Here is a 12178-nt window from a genome sequence, read left to right on the forward strand (position 1 = left end):
TTAGATGCCCTACTGATGCAGAGGGGGAAGGAGATAAGGGTATGTGCCTTGCATTTAATTCTGCAGACCTGCCCTGGCAAGCCTTGTTGCAGAGACAGAGAGTAATAAACAGAAAGGAGACCAGGCTGCAAAACTTGGAAATGTGTATCTGCACATTTTTGCCTGCTGCCTGGGGGAGAGATGGCTTTCCACCTCTTATCAGTAAAACTGTTCCAACGGGGCCTCCAGCTGTTGACATCAGGGACATCCAGGAAGACCTGTTCTTCATTCCAGCTGCTGAGCATTTTCAGCTGTTTCAGCTCAAACACCTGCCTTTCCCCTTCAGCTGGACAGGGACAGAGAGCACTGCGGCTGGAGGGGAGGACTATAAATTGGCCAGGTCTCACAGGGCAAAGTAGCTAAGAGGAAAATGCCTAATGAACTAATAGTTTCATAAAACCGGGCAAGATGCAATCACTGCCTTTTTGTATTAAACAGGATCATTCCAGCTGTTCAGGATTACAGCCTGAAGGATCTTGCTGTCAAGCTTAAGAATATCAAGCCAAGTTTTTCAACTCTCAAAAATTTTGCAATGTTTTTACTACATCTGCAGCAATTTACATGTGCAAAAATATGTTCCTTTTGAGACTGCATGGAAGTCTGCTCCTGTGGAAAGACAGGAGCTAACTAGCAAAGAAGGGAGGCTGCTTAGCAGGAAAACTTTGGGCTGCCTTGCTAGCTTTATTTTATTGAAGATAATTTAGTCTCCAAAAGTAATGATTAGTTCCTTTACAATTGTATGTGTGCTTGTGTGGTTTGCAGAACTCGGTGTGTGTAGCAGGGCACGTTTTAATGAAGGAATATGAGCTTTTTGTTGGCACGTACATAAGTGGAGGGAAAGCAGAGTCAGTACCTGCCTGGGGCAGAGGTAAGGAACACTTGCTGATGGAAAAGCTGTTATTTATCATCATCAACTGCCCATTTTCTCTCTTAGTCAGAGGGAGGCAAGTTTTATGGCCTTCCTGTAACCAGTCTGTTCCAGAGCATTTCTCCCTCGAGGTTAGTATAATTATCAGGCATTCTCGGTTGAGTTTCAGTAATTCACGTTTACCACCTGGGACACCTAAGAAACTGGAAGTATCCTGGAGAGGAGTAATATGTTGTGTATGTAGAAATGCAGTAAGTACTGTGACCCCGTGCAATTCAGAACATGGACAGCTATTCTAGGCTGCTGTAGCTGACCCCTAAAACCTCGTGGTAGAAAAATTTAACTGGTAGCTCAGATCCGTAGGACGTAACAAAAATGTCAGGGGCAGGGGGGAGGAAGGGAAGCATCCTAGCTTCAGAAGAGTCCTCTTGTATTACAGAAGACAGTAATGTGGGTGATAAAAGTCTGCCTTCACCAAGATGCGCAGTTTTTTGCAGACATAGTGCATGTTTCTGTTCGCTCATCAGTGCAGCTGTTGGTCTGCTGGACCTGGTGATCAGTGCACCTATGTGTGACTTTCTAATTTGACAATTCCTCAATTCTAGTTTTGACAATGGTCGTATTGCCATCCTTAGCTGTACGTGAGGGAACAGTTTAAGGGGATGTACTGCATTGCCTGCATAATTGCCTCTTGGTGGTCACAAAATAGAATTCAGACCCTTCTGGGACTGTCACAAAGGTCGTTGTTGTTGTTGTGGAGTCTGTAGCATACTCTTCTTGAGTGTCATTTACCCTGTCTAAAAATAACCCATTCGCAGTTTCACGGGGAAGCCAGGCACCCCAGCTTCACAGTTGGATATTATACTGATCAATCAACCTAAGAGGTGGTTTTTTTGTTTGTTAAAGTTAGAGCAGGGACGCTTTTCCTAGGAAAAGCCTAATTTTTAAAATCAACCTTTCCGAATATTCTAGTGATCAGAAATTCCTATCTGTGGATATACACCCTCCTCTGTATTAACACCGCCGCTACTCTGTCTTGTGATTAGGAAACATGATGGGGAGGACAGCAAGTGATGTGCCTTCTGCGCTTGTTTCAAATCAAAAAAACATGAACATTTGACCTCCTTAGAAAAAAGCTCTGAGTCTTGCATTAGAGCTCTGTGCACAGATGAACTATTTAAGGTCTGTTCTTCAGATTCTTCCTCATATGAAAAGTTGTTTTTTGTAAAATCTTGTACAGTATGAAAAACTTTTATTCCCTGACCCCAATGTCAGTGACAAACTTCACAGAAACTACCATAAAATGGATGGTGAGGAAGGACTGTGACCTCATTCCTACCTGACCTCCAAGGATGTTCCTCCGTACTGGGTATCCATACAGGGAAACACAGTACCAGGATGAAAACAGAGGTTAAAAGAATATTTTGGAATTATATACTTGAACTCAACCTAACTGAGGAGTTAATACATCTCCTCAGACATTCAGCCTGTTGCCCAAAAGTAAGCATTGTTCTGTAAGACTTGAGCATATTTCCTCAAGATACAAACAGAGTAGGCTCCAGCTTTCAAGGAGTCTCTGCCCTTAATGAAATGGCAACTAGCGCCCTCCTTTAAAACTTCCTCTTACAATGAAGATATTTTAGCTCTAAGTTGAACAACTTCTATTCATTGATAGCTATCAATCAGCAGTATTTATCCAGCCACTTAAAAACACTCTTTTTTCTTCTCCCTCTCTCTCTCTCTCCCCCCTTTGGTTTTAAGAATCGAAGAAACAAGTGCAGACCTGAGAAAACAAGTGGTTAGGTTAGAAGAAGAACTGGACCAAGAACGAAAGAAATACACGATGCTGGAGATAAAGCTGAGGAATTCTGAACGTGCTCGTGAAGATGCCGAGAAAAGAAATCACCTCCTGCAGAAAGAAATGGAAGATTTTTTTTCAACATTAGGATGTTTAACTGTTGGGAGTCGAAGTGCTAAAGTCCCCAAGTAGAGCAAGCTGATGTACAGCATAGAAAATTCTGGCAAAACCAGTGAAAAAATGCATATTTTGTTCTGGTATACTCATGTATCATGAGTAATTCTACAGTCATTGTGCTCTCGGTGACACTTGCTCTGTCGTCTTTACATGTGCTGTAGTATTTGGGCCAGCTGGGAAAGACTGCTAAACATACATAATGCTTAAAAGTTTGTACGTCAGAGTGCCAAGAAAGAGTGGGCAGCCTTTTTATCCACAAATCAAAAGATTCTATTCTCCATAGCTGTACTGCTGCCATCTTTGGATTTACTGCACCATCCTTTTGCTGGCTCAAGGACAGTGGAAGGTCCTGCAAGGTGGGTGGGATGGCCAGAACTGATGGGCAGGCTGAGCCTGGAGCTGAGGGCCTCCTACACCTGTGCTTGGGAAGATGGCGGTTCCCATATGTCACCACATTCAATGTGGTTTAGCATATGGATTTGATGAGGTATTCTTCCTCCCCATTCCCTACATAAAATTTGTTCAGATTTCTCATTCCTTAAACTGGTATTATTTTATGAAGATGCTTTGAAAACAAAGTCTACAAACAAGCTGAAGATACCAAAGTCTTGACAATTCACTAAAGTTGTCCCTTACTCACTGAACAAGTTCTGGTGCTTCACAGAAATGCGACTTATTGAAGTGTGATTAATAATCAGATTGGCCACACAAACTCCATGGAACTTTAAATATGCACATTTTGCCCTAGGTATCTCAGGGGTTTTGAGCCAAAATAGAGCAGTATTAGCTGCAAGAAAAAAATCTCATGAGTTGATATGTACTGATCAGACATCAAGGTAGAAGAAAGATTCTTATCATCAAAACACATCCAACTGCTGAGCATTTTTATCTATAAAACTTTAACAGCAAAACCTACGGTAAGAGAAATTAGTGCTAGAAAGGGGGAAGGGTGGGATCTATCTTTAACCTTCCCAGGACAATTTAAGTTTAGCTGCCTTCTAACATTTCTCAGGACACCAGTTGATTTTTTGTTGTTAGTTCACGGGGAGATGAGGGGACAGGAGGAATACAGCAAACAGCCCAGCAGCCTAAGTTCATTGCTTCTACTAAAGAAATGCCATTAGAATGAAGCTGTAATTTCCAGTAATTAGCTGCCAGGGCTCACTTCCCTTCAAGGGACTTTGAACAACATTTCTAGTGCCCCGAGCCATGCGGAGCCTGCACACAGAAAATTGTTTCACCCGATTCAGCTTGAACTCCACTTGCCAGCCCAGCACTGTCCGCTCTCTCTTGGCACACATCTTTGACAGCTGAGGCAGCTTGGGAGTCTCAGAGGGGAAAGATTTTTAACGGAAAAGTGCCACGACAACAGGAGCTGGCTAAAGGGAAAGTATAGACTGTAGTGAAGGTGCTTGCTTTATTTTAAGTATTTGCAAAAAATGACCTGAATCTGTCTTTTCTTACTAGAGAATATAACTCGCTGTCTGGAAATAACCTTAGAATGGGCTTTTTACATACCAGCAGATTGTACACCTCTCAGTATTGACTTTCTCCTCATCCAGGTATTTCAATATTTAAACATCTAGAAGTTAACTTGTTTCTACCTCACTGTAATGCTTCTCTTTCCTATAGAAAGGTAAACCATCTAAAGTGAGCAAAAAGAAACATTTTAACTTAAGCCTTCCTGGTTAAGACAAGTCAAGCAAGGTGGTAAAGTAAGCCACGTGGATAGGTTAGTTCAGTTATTTCAAAACATTTTCCTTTCTTCCCAGAATATCCAGCTGTGCCGGATTCCTTACTGTCCCTGTTGTGAGGCAGCGTGGCAGGTACCTGAGCGTTCAACAGGAGCAGCCTGCCACCTGCAGGCAGCAGCATCGCCCTTAGCATTTTTTTCCACACCTGCCCCCGCCTTGTATTATTACAGCTAGTCACAACTGATCCTGCAAGGAAGACGATGGCCTGTTTAAACAGCAGCATTAAGATGCATAATGTGAGAAGCAACTGTTGTTAACAATGATTTTGAGCTGGAACAGCCGAGTGGGTGAGGTAGCTTTAACTACCCTGCCTATCATCAGAAAATAAACCTTAATATTGGAGAGTGGCCTGAACTGGGTTATAAGTAATTCCCTGCATTTAGAACATCAGGACTGGTAAAAAGAAAGTTTCTACTGAGGCATTAAATCCAAGTAGTAGCAACCAGGTTATTTTAATGCCCTCTTTCAGTCCTACCCCCAACATGGGTACCTTTCACTATATCCATCCTGACAGCCCACATCCCTTAGACTATTTATATTGCATTATCTCCTGTATGTATCAAGTGCAGACTCCTCCCTTTAGTTCTGGCACACTACAAACTTAAGAACTGAGCCATGCTGACTGGGAGCCTAAAAAACAAATATGCAAGACAAGCACTAAACAGGACTGCTGGCTACCTCTCAGTTAAATCAAATGCAGCTGGAATTCTAGATATTCTTTAAGTATTTAAACTTAAGATAACTGCTACATATAGCAGAACTGGGGAACAAACCCACCTATTCCAAATCTTCAGCTCCAGGATAGGATCACCTGTCAGCTATGTAGCACGACATAATCTTAATCTGGCATCCAGGATAAAATTCATTCTCACAAATGATACTGTATCCACTCAAACTGGTTAATGGAACTAACCATTTCCCGGTTTACTGTTGTGCTCCAGCAAGATCTATTCTTCTTGTTCATGAGGCATAAATTTCAGGTCCTTTTGAATGATGATCCACTGCAGTAAATAAAGCCTGCAAGAAGCTGCAAACTACCCAGTTCATGCTTAAAACACACCACAGTGGGATGTTAACTCTAAAGCACAGCAACAGGAGCATAATGTTAATTTCTCATCATGGGCAGTTATGCAAGAAATGGGAACTAACGCTGTTGTACACAATCTCATAGAACACTATACCCTTATTTGAGGAAGGTGATACTTATAATCCTCCCTATTTTGCAGACCTTTAGCTTATTACAGCCCCTAGTTTAAAGTGCCAGCTTTCTTAGCAAGCATTTACAAGATAGATATAGGTTTGTTAGTATTAATAAGACATGACGAAAGGCTCCTAGAATCAGGTAGATACATTTTTACCATAGCTTTACCTGTGCAATCTTCCCAGCCTGGAACATCCCTTCCAGTATTATGCAGGCAAAAAAGCATAAAAAATGTTCAGTGCAAGAAACCCAACACAAGCATATGCTTAAAAGAAATCCAAAGCCAAACAGCAGCATTCCAGAATAACAAAAAACTTCTGTAGGTCTCCGTGGCATTTCTAATATGAAAAGGAAAATGAATAGTGATAGCTTATTCAATTATCTACATTCACCAAATAGGGCTATGCAAGCCAGCAGCACTATGGAGCATTTCAGTTCTGGGCTGAAGACACCCACAGACAAATCCCTGGCAGATCTAAAAGTGTCTCAGGCCTTGCTCTATAGTAATATATTACTTAGAACCAGCTACACTTTATGTTAACATATACAAACAAAAAAGAGCATTTCTGAGCCTCACCACATTCCTAGAAGAGCACCGCACTAACAGCTGGTCCAGAGAAACAAAGCAGGCTGCGCTGCACTGCCCATGGTCACAGTACCTTTCCCTTAAAAACGAACACAAAGACAATGTAACAGCACGCAAACGCAACTCAAGGGCATCTCGAGTCTTCATTTAAAGAAATGCCGAGAACCCCCTCGAAACAAAGGCAATGAAATGCGTTATGCTAGGATTTAGCCCCACTGCAGAGGTGCCAGTGCAGGAAGTGGTCCTGGCACCCAAGTAAGTTCTCCAGTAAGAGCTCTTCAGAAGTCAGATCCTTCAGGCTTCTCTGAGACTCAGTTTTCAGAAACATTTTCCTGAGGGCGCAGGGACTGGGCCTTCCTTTCGTAGATTAGACTGCCCGCCTCTTCCTGCAGCGCAGGGTCTCAGCAGCTGTACTTCCAGGAAAGAAGGCAGCCCGAGTTGGCAGCAAGGAAGCAAGAACGGATTCCCAGCGGTCACAAACACACTTGGAACCATCAGTCTGTGGCACATCCAAAGCCCACGTGAATGGAGAAATGGAAGAAGAAACATGTCACTTTGCCCACGAGTGAGCTCACACACAAGGCAGGACTTTAAGTACCATTAAAAACAGATGAATTCTCAGGAAGGACTGACACTAATAAAATTCCAATTGCAGCCTTATTATAAAATCCATATGAAATCCATTCCAGCCTAGTAATGAAGAAACACTAAATGGATAGTGGTCAAACTTTTTTTTTTCTTTTTTATTTAAAATATCATTATAACCAATTGACATACTAGATAACAATGTATACATTCCAGTGGTGCACATGTAATGACCTATGGCATGAATGATTAAAAAAACCACAATGTTCTCAGTAATGCCCCACCAACAGCTTATTTGGAGGGAATAAAGGAAAAGCAGGAAAAGGTATCAAATGTGGGGAAGAAAAAAAATAAAAAAAATTACAATTTTTCCCCAGTCTTTTTAATGGTGTATCTTCCCCTTCATATTTCTTGGGACAAAATAAAATTAATAATATATTTCAAAAGGGGCAGAAGGAATGATCACAATAATTAGGGTTTTTTTTCTCAACTTTAGTAATAAAAGTTAAAGAACTCTCAAAAATAGACTAGATATTGGGCCTACAAAAGTAATTCATCTGTATGCAAAGCTTACCAAGAATTATTCCTTTTGTAAAATGTAAAGGATGAGCTGACACTACTAGTAAGCTATTTTTACCTACAAAACCAGACTACAATAATAAAATCACCAATTTACAGCTAACACAATATTCTAGATGTACATTATTGTACACAAGCTATATATTACACATGAACATCTTACGTGAAATATATAAGAAACCTACTTACTGATATTGTCTCAACATTGGCCAATAGGTTTATTTTTCTAAAGGAAGTGTATTTTTCTATTCACATTCAGTGTAGTTCCAATAGCAAGGGTTAGCTTTGCTTACTTAAGAAACGTAGAAAGTTTGTGTGAGGTAGTTCAAGAAAACCTAGCTTAAATTTTTAACTGCAGAAGTAGAAACACAACGTGATCTGATTCGTAACACGTTTCTGTAATGCAGAAATATCTAAAGAAGAGGAGAAGGGAGTGAAAGAGATCACTTAAAATACCACTTTTATCCAGTGCCCGTAACTAAGAATAAATTAAATGAATTGAAAATTTGGGTAGGCAGCAGAGCCTCATCACATTTCTCCATTAAACCCCTCTTTCTAATCTTACTGAAGAATGCAGACAGTTCTCTTTCAACTCCAGTCCTCAAACTAAATATGTAACCAAAACATCGATAGGAAAATAAAATGGAACAGCATGGACAAGCTGCTGTCAACAGCAAATAAAAACATATCTAGAAACAGTAATTCGCTTCCTTTAGCAACTCGAAACAGTAAGACCAAGTGTAAGCTGAACTGTCTTCTCCCCTTTCCCCCATAATCTTAACTGAGAAACATTTAATGCCATACGCTTTGGATTACTGGCTGGGTAGGAACTATCCTCCTGTACTAGCTTTTTGATTGTTTTTCTTTATGCAATGTTGAGATGAATGCCATACACATTAATGCAGCAGCATTACGTTCATGCAAACGCCTGTCAAGGTGCTTAATTTTTGCTCTCTAACAAAATAGCCTGTGCTCAGAGAAGCAATTTTCCATAAAACAAACCCACATCAGTAATACGCTACTTACTTGGACACTGAGGCAGCAGAGGGTGCTATTGCCACAACCGCCTCAAATACAGCTCCCGTATCCTCCCCTACTTTCGCACCTGTGTTGGCAGGGGGGGCTTTCCAAACAATTTATGCTGATACTCTCTTTGTGTCTAGCTGGAATTCCTATCCAGAAAGATACTATTGCATATAGCGTAGTAAGGTTCTTCCTAAAAACCCAAGCTGCACAGCGCCTACATAGGGAAAGTTGCCATATCTATTCAGCTCAGCAGAATGGATGCACTAGAGGTGACCTGGTCAGTCAGGCCGGTCTAAGGTTGTTCAGCTGATGGGTACTGCTCTGGCAGTCCAGGTTCTCACACACACTAACACACAAAAACCTCAATTCTGACCCCATTGACTTGCATTAACAAAGACTTCACAGAGCAGAGGTGCAGCACACGGTAACAGTACTAATTTCCCCCCCACTTCTATTTCAAAATCTTGAGGAACCTACTTCTACAAAAAGAGAGGAGCTGTTTTATCCTTGATGCCTGCCACAGCTCTGACCAGAGAAGGTGGAAATTAATCTTGTTATTATTGCCCAACTTTTAACCTCACCTGACATAAGAAATCAGGCACAGCTCACTGTGATTCACTCCCTACCAACTCCCAAGGAACTGGAACGGCCCTAGAAGCAGAAAGTTGCATGCACTTTACTGAAGCCTGTTGTCATGAGATTTTGGAATCATAGACTAAAATACAGCTTAATACTTTAAGAATAAAATTGTACAGTGTATTAGCATATGAGCTAACAACATAACAGACAGCTGAACTCTAGCTACCCATTTGTTTGCTATCTGTGGCAGTGTACAACTATCTTTGAAATAATTTTATATTTCAACAAATAAAAAGGGAAGTTAAGACTAGCATGTTGTTGTGATAATTTGTTTACTGAATCTGATTTTCTTGTCTTTGAAATTTGCCATCACTTTAATTTGCCTAAAATGCAAGCAACTGCAAACAAACAAACAAAAAAAAAGCAACACTGCTATGAAGATGGTGCCAAAAGTGAACTCTAGGTTCCCTACCTTAAAAGAAGAAAAGCTCAATTCTTCTTAGAGCTTATGAACTCAACGACGTTACTATTGATAGCACACTGCAATAAAAGCACAGTAACTATTTCACTCGATATTCATTTTAAAGCAGGTTTTTTTAGGACACTGGAAAGTGATAGCAAAAATGATTTTAAAGTTTTAAAACATTTTAGTCACCACTGCAATCCAGGGGTGCAAAATAAATTTAAATAGGAATTGTATTTACCAAATTCTGTTCTTAACAGCACTTACAGGCATCAGAAGTTGATTTTGTCAGCCTTAACTTCATTACACTGTGTTGACCGGAGTATCATTTGACCTTACATAACAATGGAGTACTGTTGTATGACCAAAAATTTTGGCTTAATTCACAGCTTAAACTTTGATAAAAAATTACAAAATAGACTGTTCTGTTGGTCTCTGTTCAACTTGAGCAGATTTTCTATGTTCCAGTGCTAGATGAATCCAAACATGTCCTGCCTGTTCTAAAGTAATATACAATTTGGCAGGATCCTGTAAAAATAATTGCCTTAACAAATGTCGTTTAGAAAGGCAATATTAGATACAAGTGAGGAAAGCAAAATTACACACACACGGCACTTACCAGCAGTCTAGCCAGGCCAGGAAAACAACTGTGCAGTTTACCAATTTAGTCATCTTTGAGACATTACCATTCCTTGTAACCCTGTATATTTTTTAAAAAGACATGTTAGATATTGAAAGCATTACTATCACTTCTATTTTTCTGAAACTTACTGCAAAGACAAATTTTCCTCTTTCAATTAGAACTCCAAAAAGATACCTCTTTAACCCAACAAGCAGAAGGAACCACACTGAAGAGCATCAGTCATTCCTGGATGACCTCTGTAGCCAGTTATAGGATTTGCTTATGCTCTGTGCCTGGCAAGACTTCTGTATTTTTTTACGCTCATTTTTGTGAGCGTTACTAATTTAAATTCCTCTTCACATTCTAATTCACTACACAAAATATGCATCTACACAAGGCAATCAATTATACAGCCTAGCTTCACTAAAAATCTGCATTTTCCAAAGGAATAAATTCTGAATGATTGTTTAACTCATACATAAACTTAAGTCAGTTATACATAAATCATTCTGTAAATATAAAATGTAAACAGTTAAAATACTTCTGTGAGGAGCAGCACCATTTTACATGACTATTTAGTAACTGTTCTATATATTTCAATATATCTTTTGTTTAAAAAGTGTATTGAAACCTGGAGCTTCAGTGCCAAAAACTACTGAATATTTATGACTTAAAATGAACCATTATTAAGATTTCTGCTACACTGGTCTCACGGTGAAATGAAAGAGATAAATATTAATTTATACAGCACTACTTCTCCCTCCTTTGGATGGCATATATTGCTCACTTAATGCATTAGCTACAGAAATCCTGAGGTTCTCCTACCACTTCATGGTTTTTAGCAATCAGTTACTTTTGGTGGAGAAAGAATAGCTGAAGTTTTGCCCCTACCGCATTCACGTCATTCCCTATTCTACCCAAAAAGTACTCACCTTAGTAGACAAAACTAGTAAGAAACAAAACTCCCAAGAATCACATATTACATTAAAGTATAGCTACAGCATATTCATTTTCCCTCATGGCAGTCTAGACATCCTGGATACACTTTGTTTCGTGTGTACAAAAACAGGCTACAAGCTAGAAGTAAACAGTTTATTTGCATTGCAATGTATTATTCATGAAGTATCCTTGTGTTTTATGGTGATCACAAGATTTGGCATGCCACAACTCTGCAGAAAACATCGCTTTACTTTGTTAGGCTAGATATTTCTGCAGCTTTGAAGATATGCTTTGCTCCCTTAAGTTCGTAAAACCATTCAGATGAGGTTACTTTGCAAAGGATTGTACACTGTTTCTCAAAAAAAAAAAAAAAAAAAAAAAAAAAAAAAAAAAAAAAAAATCACCAATTGTTGCTTTTGCTGAAGTATTATAGACAAATGGCCAAAAGAAAAGAGGATTTTGTTCACTGCCAGCACCACAGTAGTATGCCTAAAACTACAGCTGGCTGCACTGAATTCTCTCCCCCTCCACCTGGACACGGACATATGACCAAGCATAAAACTTTGAAGGATATCATGAACAAAACATCTGGAATAAATTCTAATTAAAAAATTGAAAACCTATAAAATCTTAAATAATTCATTATATGGTAATGACCACAACATTAATATGTGCTTTGATAAAACAAATCTTACAAATTCAGTAAAAAAAGATCAGCAGCATAATAGTAAAGCAAATATGCAGATTTTAAAACCACAATAAAAATTATCAGGTTTAATATTTTACAGTTAATTACAGCAAAAAAAGTGGCTGCTTTTAACACAACTTACAGTTTAAAATTACAGCACTTTATGATGAATTCTACGATTATTTTTGAAAAAACACTCAAAAATACCACCAAATTTTAAAGGTGCCCTATTAATGACTAAAAGGACCCCCCTCCCACCCCCCAAAAGACCAAG

The 12178-nt window shown here is 39.4% G+C and overlaps 1 protein-coding gene across 2 annotated transcripts in view; it reads left to right on the forward strand.

Moving 5' to 3' along the window:
* Nucleotides 1-2897, forward strand: part of ARHGAP22 (Rho GTPase activating protein 22) — a gene marked incomplete at both ends in the record, with an annotated part of 157053 nt that extends 154156 nt beyond the window's left edge. For both annotated transcript variants that reach the window (XM_082310290.1, XM_082310291.1), the window contains one exon: nucleotides 2669-2897. In XM_082310290.1, coding sequence (XP_082166416.1) covers nucleotides 2669-2897 — 229 coding nt within the window. The remainder of the gene's footprint in view (nucleotides 1-2668) is intronic.
* Nucleotides 2898-12178: the final 9281 nt, after the last annotated feature.

The sequence above is a fragment of the Platalea leucorodia genome (genome assembly GCF_965183815.1).
Source record: "Platalea leucorodia genome assembly, chromosome: 4".
In the NCBI taxonomy this organism is placed as follows: domain Eukaryota; kingdom Metazoa; phylum Chordata; class Aves; order Pelecaniformes; family Threskiornithidae; genus Platalea; species Platalea leucorodia.